General features: G+C 39.9%; 1 protein-coding gene across 9 annotated transcripts in view; it reads left to right on the forward strand.

Annotated features, from left to right (window-relative positions):
* Positions 1-19,888, forward strand: part of LOC132692426 (alpha-fetoprotein-like) — a 53,045-nt gene that overhangs the window by 16,468 nt on the left and 16,689 nt on the right. For 3 of the 9 annotated variants that reach the window (XR_014137585.1, XR_014137587.1, XM_060654865.3), the window contains exons 7-12: positions 1,420-1,549; positions 8,187-8,401; positions 9,899-10,031; positions 11,905-12,002; positions 14,187-14,325; positions 16,825-17,051. Coding sequence is in view for 2 of the 9 variants with exons in the window: in XM_060654865.3 (XP_060510848.3) it covers positions 1,420-1,549; positions 8,187-8,401; positions 9,899-10,031; positions 11,905-12,002; positions 14,187-14,325; positions 16,825-17,051 (942 nt within the window). In the remaining 7 variants the exon portion in view is untranslated. Of the gene's footprint in view, positions 1-1,419; positions 1,550-8,186; positions 8,402-9,898; positions 10,032-11,904; positions 12,003-13,682; positions 14,155-14,186; positions 14,326-16,824; positions 17,052-19,888 lie in introns of those variants that run through there. The other 6 variants (XR_014137588.1, XR_014137590.1, XR_014137586.1 and 3 more) reach the window with 5 other exon arrangements.

Here is a 19,888-nt window from a genome sequence, read left to right on the forward strand (position 1 = left end):
TCATCTGAAAAATCAATTTTCTTTCTTTCTTTCTTTCTTTCTTTCTTTCTTTCTTTCTTCTTTCTTGTTTATTTGAGAGAGAGAGAGAGAGAGAGAGAATGAGCAGGGGAGAGGCAGAGAGAGAAGGAGACCAGAATCTGAAGCAGGCTCCAGGCTCTGGGCTATCAGCACAGAGCCCGAAGTGGGCTCGAACTCATGAACTGTGAGATCATGACCTGAGCCGAAATTGGACGCTTAACCAACTGAGCCACCCGGGCACCCCATTCTGGTCAAAAAATCATTTTTATTTCATTTAATAATGTCTTTCAGTACAAACCTGGTTCCTTTCTCCATACGGATGCTACCTGCCTGTTCAATAGGGCACATAAAGCTGGACTTGAAACCACACTATTCCTCATCTAAACCCACTATCTCCTGCCTCAATTTCTTCTATCTGCTCAGATCCCTAAGCCTCTGCCTTAGTGCGCAAAAGATTCTGTAGGTTCAGGTGCAGGCACTTAATTGTTCTGCATGATAAAGGCTGGAAGATAAAATGTATTCTTGTCTCTGTGAAGATAAGAAGGATTTTGGCTCCAGTGTCTTGCAGTACAGAAAAATCTAGGGGCTCCTGGGTGGCTCAGTCAGTTAAGTGCTGACTTGGGCTCAGGTCATGATCTCGCAGTTCGTGATTTCAAGCCCCTGTATCGTGCTCTGTGCTGACAGCTCAGAGCCTGGAGCCTGCTTCAGATTCTGTTCTCCCTCTCTCTGCCCCTACCTCACTCGCACTCTGTCTCTCTGTCTCTCAAAAATAAATAAACTTTAAAAAATTGAAAAAAAAAAAGAATAGAAAAATCTAGTGACGTTTTCAGGGTAGGGATGGAAAGTGTGGGAGAATTTGATGTTACTCTGTGTGCCTCTTTCTTGGCCCAGATGTATCCTTCCTTTTATCACCTTCTTCCCCAATTTGGGACAGACCTGAGCTGCATGGAAGCTTAGTTCTCCTTATAAGGCAGGCCCGTTTTCCCTATTGCCAGGGAAATTTCAGGGATGCTGCTCAGTTGTTCACAAGGACAGGCAAGGGAGACCCAAGACTCTTATAATTATTTTCTTTGTGATGAAGGATTTTACTTAGAAAGTTGGGTCAGAGAAATTTCCAAATTACCCATCTAAGCAACTCAGCTTCTTTAAGCGATAATTTAAATGTTGAAAATGACTATATTTTGCATGATCATGAACCGAATGGTGTTTGTTTTGTGATTGACATCTTTGCGTGGCTCTGAGTGCTATCATTGAAGAAACAGAAAGCATTTAAAACATAGTCTCTTCATCCCACATTTGCAAATGTGTTTCTATTATTTTGGTTACTCAATGAACTAGAACTAATTTTAGAAAGCATTGAACTCAAAATACGGTTTAAAATGCACTTCTTTTTCTTTTCAGGGAATTGGTTCTGCTGACTAAGAAACAACCGAAAGCTAACTTTTCTGAAATTGCCAAACTGGCCGGGGATGTTAAAAATCTGCATCAGACCTGTTGTGAAGGAGATGTGGTAGCCTGTGTACTTGGCAGGGTAAGAGCCTCCCCTTTCTTAAAACTCACTCAGACTTTAAAAAACTTGGGCGCTTGGGTGGCTCCGTCGTCAGGTGTCTGACTTTGGCTCAGGTCATGATCTCATGGTTCATGAGTTCGAGCCCCGCTTCCTGTCAGCTCCTAGCCTGCTTCAGGTAGAACACGAGCCCCACTTCTGGTGAACCCCGCTTCTCTCTTTCTCTCCCCACCTTTCTGCCCCTCGTGAGATTCTCTGCCTCTCTCTCTCAAAAATAAATATACAAAAAAAAAAAAATTAAAAACAAACAAAAAAAAAGAAACTCTACTCCGCATATTTAGAAGGAGTCCTGGCTTTTCAGGACAGGCTAAGAGAGTGTTATTTGTATGATTAGGTGAACTTGGGGAAAAAGTAAGAGAAATTGGAGGACTGACAGAATCAATCATAATTAAAATAAAACAAAACAAAATCTCTAATATCCTTTACACAGAAACAATACCTGCCCCAAACCAGTAACTCCAGAACTGGTCCATTTGTAGTTCTACACCATGTCAAGAATGCCAGAACAGTCTTGAATGATTTCATAGCATTGGCTAGTGTTCACAAACAATGTAAAATAACTGTGGACTGCTCTAGCATTCCTGTCTTTGTCCAGACTTTCATGTACAAAGTTCAAAGTTACTGGCTTGACAAAGATATTGTTTATGTGTTAAAAGATTTTCATTCCAGTTTAGAGATGGTTTTGTTTTTAATTAAGATGGATTCTGAACATTAGTAAGTGTTCTTTCGTCTTCTGGGGATGATCATTTGATTTTCATTTAATTTATTCGTTGAATCATATTAACAGATTTCTTAATTTTTAACTATCTTTAGATTGCTTAAGTCAATCTCCTTTTACTGTATTTCTGGATTTTATATGGACATAATTTCCAATTTTTTGCATTTGTGTTTACATGTGAGATTGATCCAGAACTTCCGGGTTTTGGTATTCAGTCACGCTAACTTCCAAAAATTGCATTGTTTTTCCTTTTGAAGTCTCTGAAATAATATAATAGTATTGGGTCTTACCTGTTTTGTGAAGGTTTGAAAGAACTTGTCCATGAGACTGAAGCAGAGACTGAGACAAGAAATTGGTGTGACAGCTTTTCCATTTCTTTTGCTATAGATTTCTTTTAGCATTTTTCAGTCGATCCTCATTGTTTATTAATTCTGTACTTGTGAATTACTTATTTGCCAGAATTTATTTGTAACCCCCAAATTAATACTCAGAGCACTTGTGTGGTCATCCACAGACTGGGGCATGCTCAGAACAGCGGAGCATTTGAGTTGCCTGATGCACAGGGTCCCAGCTGGGAGGGAATACGACCAGGCTCACCTTCTTGTTTTAGCTCTCATACTGTAAATAAGCTTCCTTCCTACAGTCTAGTGCCACATTTCCCACATTTTGTGGGGTTTTTTTGTGGGCGATTTAGCTATTTGAAGTGGCCCCCAAGCCTAGTGCTGAAGTGCTATCTGGTGTTCCTAAACGCAAAAAGTCATGATGTGCTTCTGGAGAAGACAATGTGTTAGATGTATTCGTTCAACATTAATAAGTCAACAATATATATTAAATAAGGTCTTTTTATTTAAATAAATTTTTTAAGTTTATTTATTTTGAGGGGAGGAGGGGCAGAGAGAGAGGGAGACAGAGAATCCCAAGCAGGCTCTGTGCTATCATCACAGAGTCTGATGTGGGGCTCAAATTCATGAACCGTGAGAGCATAACCTGAGCCGAAGTCTGGCACTTAACCAACTGAGCCACTCAGGTGCCCTATAATGTGTCTTTAAATAGAAACACACACAAAACAAAGTTACGTCTTGATTTGTTGACAATGAAAATGTGACCAGGGGCTTACAGGAACCTGATCCTATATTCCCTTAAGGCTCATTATTCAGTATTCACAAATTCAGTGAATTTTGGACTGTTGTGACTAATGAGAATCAACTGTACCTTTTTGTGGTCAGGTTTTATAATATACATTTTTAAAAATGTTTATTTATTTTTGAGAAAGAGAGAGACAGAGTGTGAGCAGGAGAGAGCAGAGAGAGGGATACATAGAATCTGAAACAGCTCCAGGCTCTGAGCTGTTAGCACCCAGCCCATTGTGGGACTCAAACTCACAAACTGTGAGGTCATGGCCTGAGCCGAAGTCAGACACTTAACCAACAGAGACACCCAGGCACCCTATAATATACATTTTTTTTTAAAAAGTTTCCTTTGTCAGCATTTTCTTATTTACCTATTAAGTTCCACATAATATTATTATTTGATAATTAAAAACATCAAATATGTAATTATACTTCCTTTTCTCCATGTATTTTGTGTTTTCTCCTTTATTTAATTAGCTTTGCAAACCTCCTGTTTCATGTATCAGTGTTCTCTAAGAGAAAGTTCTCAAACTTATTTATTATTTCTCCTGCGTTTATGCTTTTAATTTTATTCTCTCAGGTTCGCTTAGGTGTTTTATCTCAGTTGTTGGGTTGACTTCTTAGATTTTTTTGTACTTACTCTTTTTTAATAATTTTGTTAACAAGAATTATTTCAGTTGTACTATCATTTCTTTGATACACTCTATTCCACTAGAGGAAGGAAGGAAGGAAGGAAGGAAGGAAGGAAGGAAGGAAGGAAAGAAAGAGGGAGGGAGGGAAGGAAGGAAGGAAGGAAGGAAGGAAAGAGGGAGGGAAGGAAGGAAAGAAGGAAAGAGGGAGGGAGGGAAGGAAGGAAGGAAAGAGGGAGGGAGGGAGGGAAGGAAGGAAGGAAGGAAAGAGGAAGGAAAGAGGGAAGGAGAGAGGGAAGGAAGGAGGGAGGGAGGGAGGAAGGAAATAAGGAAGGAAGGAAGGAAGGAAGGAAGGAAAGAGGGAGGGAGAGAGGGAAGGAAGGAGGGAGGGAGGGAGGGAGGAAGGGAGGGAGGAGCGAAATAAGGAAGGAAGGAAGGAAGGAAGGAAGGAAAGAGGGAGGGAAGGAAGGAAGGGAGGGAGGGAAAGAAGGAAGAAGGGAGGGAAGGAAGGAAGGGAGGGAAGGAAGGATGGAAGGAAGGAAGAACTTTAGCTCTCTTTCTCTCCCTTTCTTTCCCTCCCTTCCTCCCCCATCTCCCTTTTCTTTCTTTCTTTCTTTCTTTCTTTCTTTCTTTCTTTCTTTCTTTTTTTCTCTTTCTTTCATTCTTTCTTTCTCCGTTGAAAACATTTCAATTCCAGGGTAGTTAACATATAGTGTTATACTAGTTTCAGGTATGCAAAATCGTGAGTCAACAATTCTGTGCATTACTCAGCACTCACCATGAAAAGGATACCCTTTCTACTGTTTATTTTTTGTCTCAATCTAATTGTCTTTTAATAGAGTATTTCTCCCAATGCTTTCAGGAATGTTGTATGGATTGTACACATTTAAATTGTATGTCCTAGAAAGCTTTTTTGTTTTTATCAATGTTTATTATATCATCCCATGATGCTTCACAACACCACACCAACATAAAAAGCAAATAATCTTTATACTAGATGTTTTAATACTAAGTGATATGAGTTAGTAGGGCTTATCAGTCTATTATAATACACAGTCCATGTAATTCAATTTTACATTGTAAAGTTCTTTCTCTTTCTTTGACTTCAAGGCACTATTAGACCGACATTCTGGGACTGTGTAATAATTGCTATAGCACAAACTTTTAAAAAATGATTTCTGTGTGCCAGGCATTAATTGTAAGCATTTCATTGTTACTTAACGAACACTTTTTCTTTTTAGTGCTTAATCTGTTCCAGGCTCCTTTCTTTGTTCCTAACAATTACTAGTCTGTTTACTTCCCACAACCATAAGACGTTAAGTACTATTTTAAGCCCACTTTATAGATGAGGAAATTGAGACATGGAGAGGCAAAGTAGCTTGCCTAAGTCACACAGTTAGGAAGTAGCAAGGTCAAGATTAGAACTCAGGAAGTCTGACTTTAGAGCTAAAGCTGTCAACCACGGCAACTGGTTTATTTTTCCAGTCAAATAAGTTCTCAGAAGCATTTATTATTTCTGCATAGGTGTGTTTAGAAGGTAAGAAATGGTGGGAGAGGTTTTTCATCTACCTGGAATGCCTGTTTTCTTACAGTTCCTCTCATCAATTTTCTTCCCCTCTTCTACTACGCTTTAAAAATTGTTCTTGGCCTTTTCCTTTCTTATTTTACACATATGGTCCAAGATGGTTGGCCATCTTTCATTCTCCTTTTCCATGACCTAGATGAGTTGCTGAGCCATGAACTACATTTTCTGCCTGTCTCACAACTTGGTGAGGGCAACCTGACTGAGTTCTGCCTTCTGCCTTCTGAGTTCAGAAGTGATTTATGCCATTTCTAGGCCTGGCCCATAATAATCTCCTGGCCCAAGCACCCCAATCCAAAGGCAATGTTAGAAACCACAAGGGCAAGATGACACAGCCTCTGTCAGCCTGGAACTACTCCTACCCCCAACGACTGCCTGGAGGCAATATGCCTGTCTTCTCACAAGGCATTCTTTCTTTATTAAGAAAGGAACAAACCTACTTCTAGTAAGTCACTGAAAGCCTGCTGGTCACCTAACTAATGCACAGAATCTCCCCTAACAGTCTCAGTGTGACCCTGTTGATGTAGCTTCAACTTACTACTTTCATATTTAGGCCTTTTGCTCATTTTTCTTCTTTTTTCCTGAGTCCTTAATCTAAAGTCCTAACTGCTTAGAGGAAATCTCCATGTAGATGCCTAATAGATGCCTTAAAACATCTTAACTCTTTGGTGTCCCTTTTTGGCTATTCTCTTAAAATCTGTTAATTTATCTTGAATATTAACTTCAGTAAATAGTGCTAACCTCAGTGTCCTACACCCTTCTAGATTCTTGGTCCTCACCTCACCCCCTGCCTCCAATCTAATTATCGTTTATGAAAATCTTGTCAATTCTATGCGTCAGCTCTTACGTCTGCCCAATCACTCATTTGGTTCAAGCTCCATAATTTCCTTTTTTCTTTCTTTTTCCCTTATTTTTCTCCGTTCCAAGTTTTTATTTAAATTCCAGTTAGTTAACATCCAGTGTAATATTAGTTTCAGGTGTAGAATTTACATACAACACCCAGTGCATTCCTTAATCCCCATCACCCATTTAACACACCTTCCTGCCCACCTCCCCTCCATTAACTTGTTCTCTATAGTTAAGAGTTTATTTCCTCGTTTCCCTCTCTTTTTTCTCCCCTATGTTTTTCTGTTTTGTTTCTTAAATTCCACATATGAGTGAAATTATATGGCATTTGTCTTTCTCGGATCGACTTACTTCGCTTAGCTTAATATGCTCTAGCTCCATCCATGTCTTTACAAATGGCAAGATTTCATTCTTTTTCTTTTGAATTATTTATTTTGGACACAGAGAGAGAGCCGTGGGGGAGGGGCAGAGAGAGAGGGAGAGAGATCTGAAGCAGGCTCTGCACTGACAGCAGAGAGTCAGACATGGGGCTTGAACCCACAAACTGCAGGATCTTGACCTGAGCCAAAGTTAGGCACTTAACCAACTGAGCCACCCAGGCTCCTCAAGAGTTCATTCTTTTTTATGGCTGAATAATATTCCATTGTATACTTATACCATGCCATCTTTATTCATCTATTGATGGACAGTTGGGCTGCTTCCAGATCTTGGCTATTGTAAATAATGCTGCTATAAACATCAGGGATAACGTATCCCTTTGAATCAGTATTTTTGTATCCTTTGGGCAAATACCTAGTAGTGCAACTGCTGGGTCATAGGGTTGTTCTATTTTTAACTTTCTGAGGAACTTCCATACTGTTCTCCATCATTTCTCAACTACATTTTCTCAAAATCCGATATATCCGATATATCATTTCCCCAAATATGTCATATTCTCACACTTCCAAGATTTTTATATATAAAGATGAATAAGTTTCGAGTGTTCTTCCTTTTCATTGGTTTCCAACTAAGTTTATTTGTCCATCAAGACTCAAATTGTTTAAGATCTTCACTCTGACTCCATCCAGTCTGGATTGCCAATCTTTTTTCTTCCAAAGCATCACATATGCACTTCTCTTACAACTTCTATTATACTGCATTACGATTGTTGTTTAATTATTTGACTCTCGAATTAGATTGTTTCTTAAGTGTAGAGAGATTAGCTTATTCATACACACACGCACATAATATTTGCGTGTAAATTTGTAAAATTTAATATTTGTAAATATCATTCACACATAATATTTGTAAGTACATATGTTAAATATGTAAACATAATAGTAATATGATAATATATATGGTAAATGACAGAGACAAAATGTTTTCTGAACTGGAATCCTAAAACAATAACCACAATAGCAGGACAATAAAACTCCTCTCTTCATTTGTATTTTGTGGGGCTAACCATGGACACTATTATTGTGTCTGTCTCCCTTTAAGTGCAAGAGATGTTGAAAGAGCCTGTGACACTTGAGGAAGATCAAACAGAGCAGCTCTCCTTATTAGAACAAGTCACTATAAATGACCTTTTCGGTCTCTCAATTTGCCAAGAGTAAAGGAGTGCCAAGTTTTTCTCTGGTTTTCTAGCAAGAACAACAAAAATAAATAAGTTCAGAATGAAGTCATCAAAAATAACTACCCTTTTCATGTTTTATAGAGCCAGCTTATGAACGATACCTGTTCTAAACAGTCGACCCTATCCAGCAAAATCACTCCCTGCTGTGCACTGTCCGTGCCATTCCGAGGGGAATGCATTATCAACTCAGAAAATGATGACAAACCTGATCTTTCATCTCGGCCACTCAGCAGGTTTACAGAAGACCGATTTGTATGCAAGCAATTCATCGACAAGCAAGATGATCTCCTGCCAGAGTAATACATATATACATATGTACATATGTACATATATATGTATATTGTAAAATCTTACTAATGGAATACTATACTTATGCATTTTGGGGGGAAAGGTCGTAAACCTGAATGATGATGGAGGCTGGCCCATGACGTAAATGAGTGGCTGCATGGGAACGGTGATCCAGAGGAGATGCTTTGTGGAGTCTAAAAGGTGGCAGTTATTTGCACAGCTCCAGCCACCTGTTAGCATGTGGGAACCCAGGCTTTGGGCTGTTGGGTCCACTGCATTTTGAAAGAAGCTGGAAGTCGCTTGATTTTTTAAATACTGATGACTAATACAGGCATTTTTAAGAACACAATGAGGGTTAAGTGTTTGCAAGTTTTGCTCTAAGGGACTCATCTCTAAGGGCTTCAGATTGGTATACCTGGTCAGTTCTTCTATTCTAATTAATTTAATACCTATTACCAAAGCCATGGTGGGGCATTTAAAGATTAGAGACATGGGCTATTAACATCTCCGGTGTCCGTTCAGAAATGCATACTAATTTGTGCAAGACAAACTGATTTCAATATGTAATATTAAAACAATATTGCTGTGTGATTGAAGTATTTCCAAAGTCACTTTGTGAAGCATTATTTGAAGCAACTAAACTCCAACAAAGCATAAGAATTTGAATTTTCTTCAAAGTTCTTTGTAGAATGACTTTAGCTATATTTCCAAAATTACATTTGATACGGCTTATAAAAGTAAATGTCACTGCCTGAAACTACTCATTCCTAAACTTGCATTTGGTACTGGAAAAGTCGATAGGCTCACCTTCCTAGTGGAAATCACATTAAACTATGAATTGGGAGACCAGAGTTCCAAGTCTAGTTTTGTCATGCATAAGCTTTGGAATGTAGGTCAAGCCACTTAATTTCCTCAGGCTCTAGTGTTCCAGCTATAAACTGAGGTGGCTGGATAAGATAAGTTTGCCTCCTGTGGTTCTGTGATTCCTTTGTAAATATCCTAGAGTCCAAATTTCTCTTTCTTGTAACACAGAAGAATGTGTAGATTATGCTTGGACTACTCAGGTTTGAATGTTTATCTGGACAAGAGGGGAAGATGGTGATTTAATACCTAGCTGGCACTTTCTTTCAAAAAAAATTCTAATACTTATAAAATCTAGCCTCAAAGATGCCTGAGAAAAATGTACTCTCATTCAAACACTTGAAATTAATTTCTCATAAAAGTTCCTGTGCCAGGAACCCATCAGCCAATCAGATTGTTTTAGTTTCAGATTCTGAATCTGACACCCACTCCTGTGTGACTTTGGAAAAATCACATAATTTTACTGACTTGGTTTCCTTCTCTCAAAATGAAGTCAGTAAAACCTCCCTGCCATCCTCTCAAGGTTTCCAAATGCCTAAAATCAATTACAATATTGAATAAATTTTATAATCATAATTGGCTTTTGAGAGAAAACTCATGACTTCTAAATTTTACTGTTTACTATCTGTTTCATATGGATATAGGTTTCTTTATGAATATTCAAGAAGACATTCAGAATTGGCAGTTTCTGTGATTTTAAGAGTGTATACAGTATATCAAAATTTATTGGGAAAATGCTGTAAATTAGAAAATCCTCTGGAATGCTATAGCCATGGGGTAAATTCCTTTTTATTTTTTAACTTGTTACTCACAAGTGATTACAAACATGAGAATAATTCCAGCGCTGTTAATAGTGTCCTATTTTGTAAAATGATCGTGCATATGCTTGTGAATTGCGAGCACTGAACAAGGAATGTGATTCTTCTCTAAACCAAAGGCCACATCGTCATACTGTAGCAGTTCTCTATATGCATCCCTGTCTTGTACATTCTGTGCTTCACGAAACCTTCTCTGTGCAATCTCCTCTTTTAGTGAGTGTCTCCTGGGCATAGTAGCTAGCAGCATGAAAGCACAGTGTATTAGGGTATGGGAAGGTTGACAGTTTCCAACAAGCAGTCCCGGAAACCATCCTTATTTCAGGCCAGATGATGTTGTTTACAGGCAGTAGCTCCGTTATGCATTTGACATGAAAAAAGCAGGTGACCTTACAAATCTGACCAGGTGATCACTTATCCACGGATTACCAGGAACCAAGTGACTCTGGCTTTTGTTATCTAAGCAGTGGCTTACATGTTTACAGAGGGTGGGGTGCTGGTGGAGGCTTGAAGGCATCCCTTGTCCTGTCTGGGCCCAAGCAGGTACATCTATCATCTTTCTGTTTCTAGAGGGAAGGATCGATGAAGGTAATTTAGTCCCCGGTAGGTGAGCACCCTTTTGTAGCCAGTAGACCTCCACAATAATCACTATGATAATAGCATAAGCATGAACGTTAATAACAGGAGCGTGGGTGTTTAGAGTTTACAAAGCGACTTTACCACCAGCGTCCTATTTGATCCTGACACCAGTCCAGTAACATAGGTAATGCCAGAATTATTAACTGTATTCTGGATGACGGTATTGAGTTTTAGAAGGTTTAAAAGACTTGCTCAATATCACACAGGCAGTAAAGGACAAGGCTAAGGGTTAAGTCCAGGTAAATAGTTTGCAAATCTGGTAACATTTTCACTGTAACAAACACTGCTTATTAGGATCAGGTGCACTGGGTCTGATTGGTTAAGATGATAACCAGTCCTCCTACTGAAGAGTTAAGGTTAGAAGGTCGCTTGTATTTTCCCACTGGAATTTTATGTGCATGGCTGAAGAACTCTTTGAACTTGCGGTTACTTCTGAGAATTCCATTTGATTCATTTCAATGTGTATTTGTGGAGTGCTGTACTATATTGAAGGCTGGTAGATGTTTTTATTAAACCATGACTTCTTAATATGTATCTCTATTTCTTAAAAAATTTTTAATGCTTATTTATTTATTTTTGAGAGAGAGAGAAAGAGAGACAGAGTGTGAGCAGGGGAGGGGCAGGGAGAGAGGGAGACAACAGAATCTGAAGCAGGCTTCAGGCTCTGAGCTGTCAGCACAGAGACCGATGCAGGGCTCAAACTCATAACTGTGAGATCATGACCTGAGCCGAAGTCAGATGCTTAACCGACTGAGCCACCCAGGTGCCCTGTATCTGTATTTCTATTCCTATATCTGTATCTCTTTATCTGTGCTGTTTATGTAAAAAGGCTGTCTTATTAAATATAACCAACACACTCTGACCAATCAAACTTAGCTCTATAAACTACCTTTAGGAATCTCTTTTTGCCTTGATGAATGATTGCCTTATTCTTATAAAATACGCCATTTAAACCCACAAATGAGTTTATACACCAGAAACTAAACATCAATCTCGTACCACTTCTTTTCTCCGCAAAGTACATGGACATTCCTGCTTTACCAAAACACGTTTTTCAAGATTTGCAAACTCACTAAGTAAATAAAGCCCTGGATTTAGGAAAACAGTTACATTAAACTGTTACAGAAGACGGTTTTGCAATCTTACCTCAAGATATATTGTTACAGTGATAAACATTGATTATCTTTATTTTCCAGAAAGAGATGTTCCAAAGAGTGGTTGGTGAAAGCCATGAGCGTATAAAAAATTACTGTGATTTACGTGAGAAATTAGGAGATGCTAACTTCCATGACAGGTATGCTTCCAAGATATTGTCCAGGTTTATATGTTTGTTGGTGAGTTTTTGCTAACTCCTGATGCTGAGAGCTGCTATGAGTCTATATCGAACCTTAAAATGTCAGAGGCCAAGGAAAATGTGAGTTCAAAATTAACCTATCTTTGTCTTAATAATACAGATATCTACGCAGACTTATGTGCCTTTACCTGGCTCTCCAGGCCAGTTTCCAGAATTCTGGTCAACGCCCACAGGTTAGGGAACCAAGCAGGCCTTGACTCCCGTCCTGCAGTCTCTTCAGGGTCCTCTCCCTCACACCCCTCCCTCATATCCCTCACACCCCTCCCTCATATCTCTCCCTCACACATTTAGTTTGGGGGGCTTTGCCTGCAGGGTTTTTTGAATGTTTATTTTTGAGAGAGAGACAGACAGACAGAGTGCAAGCGGGGGAGGGGCAGAGAGAGAGAGGGAAACACAGAATCCAAAGCAGGCTCTAGGCTCCAAGCTATGAGCACAGAGCCCAATGCTGGGCTCGAACCCACAAACTGTGCGATCATGACCTGAGCTGAAGTCCGACGCTTAACTGACTGTGCCACCCAGGCACCCCTGCCTGCAGTTTTAAGTCAAAGCTACAACAATCTAACCTAGGGTCCCTTTGTCAGTTTCAAGTCAGTTCCTATAGCAAATTTAGTATTTTCAGCACCTAGGGTAGAGATACCATAGCTATTTGCCAGTGAGAATACATAAACCTCTTGTGTGCAGAGACTGGTGGAACCCACTGTATTTAAAAGATTGGTATATCCAAAAACAAAAACCAATTTTTAGTAATCTTTAGGATCTTACTGTAATAGTCTATTTAGAAGCAGAGTGTTGGGGAAAAAATCAGTTTGATATAGTGTCCAATAATATTGAGCTTAAAATAGATGTCCAGAATCATAGATCCAGAAAAACGTATTCTTTCCGAGAGAATATTTGGCTTATTACTTCTATGTTATGTTTGGTTGCAAATATCTGGTTTAAGGATTAGATGTTTGGTTCTCAAACTTTACAATACATCAAAATTACCTGGAGGACTTGTTAAAATACAGCCCCATCCCCAGAGTTTCTGATTCAGTAAGTCTGGGATGGGGCCTGAGAATGTGCATTTCTAGTAAGTTCCCAGGGCTGCTGATACTGCTGGTCTAGGAGTCCCACTCTGAGAACCACTGGATTAGGTTGCTTGTTTCATTGGATGTTACAACTAAATTCTTTCCCTGACTCCATTTCAATATAAAATGCAATGATCGAGTCTGATTTTTTGTTGTCTTCACATCTGGGTCTGTAAGAGTCTTCTTCCTTAAAAAATCTTTCTCATGTCCCTCTGTTCCCACCACTTTCCTAGTTCAGGGTATCAGCGTCTCTCAACTGAATTTCCGGAAGAGTCTTCAAACTGCTTCTTCCTTCACATTGCTTCTTGCTCACCTCCATTCATTCTTTATATGGCAACTATAATTACCCTAAAAATAATGCAGTTCTGATTCTGTAACTGAGCTTTCTTTCTTGTTCTGTTTCTGATTCCCAATTTCCTGCCCCCCCCCAAAACAAAACAAAACAAAACAAAACAGAACAAAACAAAACCCACAAAACCAAACCAAAATCACATTCAGTGGCTCCCCTCCCACTTGCACTCCCTTTCACCTGGTTCATTTTTGTTGTTTTTAGATCTCAGCTCACGTGTCATTTCCTCCAGGAGGCCTACCTGACCTGCCTGGGATGGGACTGCTTGCCATTCCATGTATATCTACAGCACTGTGTACTCCCCTCACTACCTCAAGGGTACCTGTTATCTTGCCCAGTACGGTGTGAGCCCCATGAGAGTAGGCACTATTTGCTGATCATTGTTGTAGGCCCCTGTTCCTACACATTGTAGACAACCAATGCAATCTTTAATGACTGTGTGTACAATTATTTCAGAAGCTGTCATCCAAATTAGCTGTCATAGTATCTTTGGTGGATCAGGGTAGAGCAAAGTGTGAGGTGAGAAGAGAATTCCAGGTATATTGATGAAGTTATTGGGCCATTGGAATAAAGATTAAAAAGAATTAAACCCAGTTTAATGCTTTGTTCAGCCTAAACCACAGCTTGTCAAATATTAAGGAAAACTCTAGAATTCTTCATCATAGGCACATAGTCGTTGCCAGGAGTAAGAGGAAATTATTCTTTCAGGCTCATAATCCTTTATACTAAGAAAGTCCCACAACTATCTGCTCAAGAGTTGGTTACGTTCACGAAGAACATGGCAGTTGCTGCCACCAAATGTTGCCCACTGAGAGATGAGCAGCGATTTGTCTGCATGGAGGACTCGGTAAGCACATCTGTGACTTCATGTTTGCCTGTTCTTAAAGTCCTAATCCCCAACCTCCAGCAATCCATCTCATATTTGTGGACACATTCATGAACTGTCAATGGAGCATAATACTTCTGTCCTCAGGAGAAATTCTTTTAGGCCAACTAATGCCAATTGTCTTGATTAGCAGCAGGGGTAAGACTGTCACTTCCCTAATGGTGGCGATATCAGATTTAACACGTCTTTGTCTGGATCATACTCTAGGGTCTAATTCTTGGATTTTCAAGTCAACAAAAATGACTTTGCCAACAACTTCAAAGATAATGCTGATTTTAAACTAACTCGAATGTATAGGAAAACAACAACAGCAACAAACTAGTCTTCTTCCCATGTTTCTCCTTTAATCTTACATAACTATCACACTCACAACATCTCTGACACCAAGTGTTTTCCCCCACGACAAGCAATTCTGTGTGACACCAGCTGATTATCCTACAATTTGTCTCATTCTGACACCATCTGTCTGGAGATAGTGTCAGATCCCACAGGTTAAGGGCTCAGTCCTATAAGACTGCTCCCATCCCACTTCAGATAACAATTACAAGTCCAATTGTAATTCTGTGTGATTCTGTGTGATTCTGACTGGTGAGCTATAAATCTGAGGTTCCCATGACTCCCTCCTCAGGTTTGATTAATTTGTTAGAGCAGCTCACAGAACTCAGAGAAATACTTACTTAAGTTTACAAGATAAGTGAAATGTATGATAGAGGATACAGGTGAACTTCCAAATGAAGAGATACATAGGACTGGAAGAGATACATAGGGTCTGGGAGCATCCTGAGTGCAGAAGCTTCTGTCCCTGTGGAGTTGGGGTGTGTCACCCTCTTAGTATGTGGATGGGTTCACCCACCTGGGAGCACTTCAACACCCATACTGCTGGGATTTTATAAAAACTTCCTTATATATACATGATCAATTATTAACTCCATTTTCAGGCCCTCTCTCCTCTCCGGAAAATGGATGGGGGAGACTTAAAATTCCAAGCTTCTAATCACTACTTTGTCTTTCTGGGGACCAGTGCCCATCCACGAGCCCACACAAAGTTGCCTCATTAGGACAAAAGATGCTCCTAGTGCTCTTATCACTTAGGAATTTACAAGGGTTTCAGAAGACAGTTGGCAGGATCTAGGGTCAAAGATCAAATATTTATATTTTCTATTATCTCACATCAAACTCACAAGTGTTAAATTTATTAGACAGAATACCAGTGTGTTCATTTACAATGAGAAGTGTCTTTCCAATGACAGCAATAATTGGGCCTAACAACTAGACTGCACTTTTTCCTGGATCAGAATACTTGTGATGATGAAGTAGGATATGACTAGTGCAAATGGAATCAGAAGAAGGGAAAGAATAGTCTTAAGGGATGTTTCTTCCAGGCTATAGTGAAGAATGATAAATTATGTGTTCCTCACAATGGAGAACATCCCTCTAGGGACCTGTATGCTCACATCTCCAAGATGTAGGCTCCAGGTCTCTCTCGAGTGGTATTATTTTAACACTACTAAATTCTTGTGTGGTGACAGCTTTCTCTGCCCTATGTTCTTGATAGAACAATTCTTTCATGCTAAATTGGCCTTTCTTCTGATAAAATATAATTTTTTTGACTGCAGATTTAAAACATTATTATCTAGCCTTGTCTCCCTTTTATTTTATTATAAATTTTTGTTATCTAGTCCCTGCCTTTCTTGGGGAAGGACTTTCAGTTAGACTTCTAGATTCCTAAAGCCTTATTTTTAGGTGATCTCTTTGGTTGCATTTAAAATGGATAAACTCATACATGAAATGTTGATGCTTATTGGCCTCAATAACTTCATCCCCAAATACCTAAATGATAGGGATTTGGGGGTAGTCGTACTTGGAAAGGCACATGGGCAGGCTTGCAGAGAGCATCAGGATAACAATCAGACACCACAGAAGCAAGGCAAGGTGACAGCTTTAGAAGAGGACCAGAAAATGAAGGAGATAATTGAAATAGGATCCAAGGATTTCTCTCATCATTCATTCATTCGGCAAATATTCATAGAGCATCTACCATATGCCAAGTTCTGTGGCAGTTACAGATGTCCACTTACAAAAAAACAGAAACAAATTGGATTTGAGCTTCAGTCATATAACTGAGTCAAATTAGCAGTGCTGTTGACTTGAGGCTTGATTTTAATTTAAAAGAACATAAGAAACTCCAACCTTAAGTCAACCCTGGTCTATAAACTGGACTGGAGAGGAACCTGGAAGTGGAGTCCAAGTGAGCTCAACTTGAGGATGAGAAGAGGGAGGACAAGTCTGGGAACCAGGCTGCACTTGACCCTCCTGATTTTTCGTAAACAGTGAAATCCAGGATGAACTAGCAGAAACCAGAATCTGAGAATACTTATTAGCCCTATTTTCTATGGAGTAAAAAAACACAAAAAATGACCACAACCTTATGGCTTTTATTTTAATTCTCTTCTGGGAAAGGCAAAACTAATTCTTGGAGCTTTATGCAGAAGACACGAAGCAGAGCCTATCAATGCTGGTGTGGGTCACTGCTGTGAGGACTCCTATGCCTTCAGGAAGCCATGCTTTGATGATCTGCAGGTAGATAGAACTTACATTTCTCCACCTTTATCCTGTGACCAAGTCATCAGCCTTAAAGACGACTTGTGCAAAGCTCGGGAGGAGCAATTCCAAACTGAGAAGCAAAAGTAAGAATCTTTGTTTAGTTTGTTCTCTAATTTGTTCTGCCAGCAGGGGAGCAGGTACGGAGAACGGTAAACTGGGCTCAAATATAAACATTGTATAATGAATGGATCAGCTAAATGTTATGTTGGAGGTCCAGTATAATTGAGAATGTTGGGATATTTTGCAACTATGGCTATCGTGGTTGCTACCCCAATCAGATCGGTTAATGAGATTGAGTCTATTGGTCAGAAAATATTGACAGAGAAGTACATTAAAGTATTTTTCCTAAAATGCAAAATTTGGAACATTTGTGCGTGGGTGCATGCATGTATGTGTGTGTGACATATACATATATAATGCATATGAAAACATTTATAAATTAGATAATTTTATGAACATAAGTTATTACTTTGCAAAGTGCTATTCTGATTTGGCTGCTGTTACCAATACTGAAGTCTACTGGTCAGAAATGCTGCCAGTAGAATACAACGTCTTTACGTTTGAACAGGGTTTCCCAATGTGTATTCTAATGTAAAAGGGTTTCTGGATGAAGTCAACAATGGGGTCTGTGGGTTGACTGCATGAGTCTGTTGATCTGGGGCGAGCCTCAACCATTCTCAGTGGGCTTGCTCAGAAGACTCTATGGTCAGCTGCTAAGTCAGCTGGGAGCTGGCTGGCCTGGGCCACATGGTCTTCTGTCCTCCAGCAGGCTAACCTAGGCTTCTTCACATGGCAGCTGGGAGAATGTGGCTGTGTGGAGGCCTCATGAGGCCCAGGTTTGGAAGCATGCAATGCCAATGCTTCTGTAAAGTAGGTCATGGGGGCAGCCCAGATTAAAGTGGTATGGAAATAGACTTCATTTCTTGATAGGAAGGGTTGGGAAGTCACATCATAAAGGACATGAATACAGAGAAAGATGGACAATTGGTCCATTTTTGTAATCTATCAGCCACCTGTGGATCATTAATATAGCTGTTGAAACTATAGAAAATGACAAATGTCAAGATAATGGTGGAAAAAGAGGCGGTTAACTGGGTCTGAAGTCATCAGAAATGAGGGGGATGACAAGACTTTCTATATGCGGCAGAAATAAGTAAAGATAAGGGGTGTCAGAGTTTGATAACTTGTACTTCAAAGGAGCTGTGGCTTTCAAATGAGAATGAAGGAGTTATATTGAAAGCAGTAAAAAAGAACTAGATACAAAGGTAAGTGGATTTCAAGCAAAAACAGTCTCATCTTGCAAGGTCTTGGGGGAAGTTATGTGCTCTGGGTAGCCTCCTGTTTTCGTTTAGAGCAAGACAGAGAAGTTCAGAAGAGAAGCTGTGGATATGGGAATGTTTTCTTTTTTTTTAATGTTTATTTTTGAGAGGGGAGAGGGGAGAGAGAGGGGCAGAGAGAGAGAGAATCTGAAACAGGCTCCAGGCTCTGAGCTGTCAGCACAGAGCCGATGCGGGGCTCGAACCCATGAACCGTAAGATCATGACCTGAGCCAAAGTCGAACGCTTAATGGACTGAGCCACCCAGGTGCCCTGGGAACGTTTTCTTGAGAAAGCCTCATGTTACAGAGGAGACAGAGGACCAAAAGAGCAGGGGATGGGTCAGATTAAGGGCATAGAAACATCAGCATGATGACAGATGATCTGGGAGGCTTAGATTTCTGGTTGTGACTGAGGCTGAGGTGACAGAGGTATCATGGGCTGGGCTTTCGAAGTAGCACACACAGCACAGAAAACTTTAGGGCAGCTGATTTGCTCTTTGCCACTGACAGCACAGGTGATTAAGATCTCACAGGTGGTTGGCATTTTCTCCAATTCTCCCCACTCCTGCGTCGACGGATCGAACGGAACTCATTGTCAGGTCTTAGTAAAGAGACTACTTGCTTGCTGCTGAAGACAAAGAATTATCTTTCTTAGTGGCATTGATCATCCATCTCTTCGCTCCCATTCAGCTCCTGAGCTTAGAGCCAAGATATTCTCATGGTCCAGGCATTCTCCCTCAGCAGGAATTCTGCTGCTGGTGAATGTGATGTTAGAGGCCCCATTTGGAGTTGCCAAAAGTGACTGTTCTAGAAAAAACCAAAGGGTGAAATTCTAATATCCCTGAATCAGCAGGATGCATTGAAAGCACTCCTACCCTTGACAGCGGGCGGTTCCCTCCTAATGCCCCTGATCATGTCCTCAGGAGAAAACATGCAAGCCCTCCTCCTCATTGTTCCTTCTCCCCCAACTTCATTAGAAATGATAGCTTACTGTATTTCTAGTTAATTTATTTACTCGAAGACATGCATTTGCAGGGTCTAAATACTATTGGTCCAACAATATCATCTTGCCAAGTGAGGCAAAGTTTTTGTTGCTTCTGGAACGAATACATACTCATGGGCAGCAAGCACAGGTTGTTGCTTGGTCTGTTTTATCACAGTACTTGCAATTCCTATGCCAGCTGACCCTTGAAATCCTTTCTTCAGTTCTCCAAGGTGAGCCAATCACAAACTAGCCTTTAAAACCTCCCAGTCAACACCCAAAGACTGTTGAGACATTTAGTTAGCCATTCTTTCTTTAGTTCAGGCTTGATGTGAGAATGTAGAAGAACAAGGTCTCTTTTACTTCTAGCGTGCAAATTTTCTTCCTCTTGAGGAAGTCTCTGAGTATAGATAGGCACTACTCTATGTATGGCATCTCATCAAATTCTTACACACAAATTTATGAGGGAGATAACATTATATGCCATTTTAATTGTAAGGAAACCGAGGCTCAGAAGGCAAGAAGACTTAGTATGAGACTATGCAACAGATAAATAGTTGTTGAGCTGCAATTTTCACCCAAGCTATCTGGCTGTAACTACCAACATATAGCTCTTAGTG

The sequence above is a fragment of the Panthera onca genome, chromosome B1 (genome assembly GCF_046562875.1).
Source record: "Panthera onca isolate mPanOnc1 chromosome B1, mPanOnc1 haplotype 2, whole genome shotgun sequence".
Taxonomy (NCBI): domain Eukaryota; kingdom Metazoa; phylum Chordata; class Mammalia; order Carnivora; family Felidae; genus Panthera; species Panthera onca.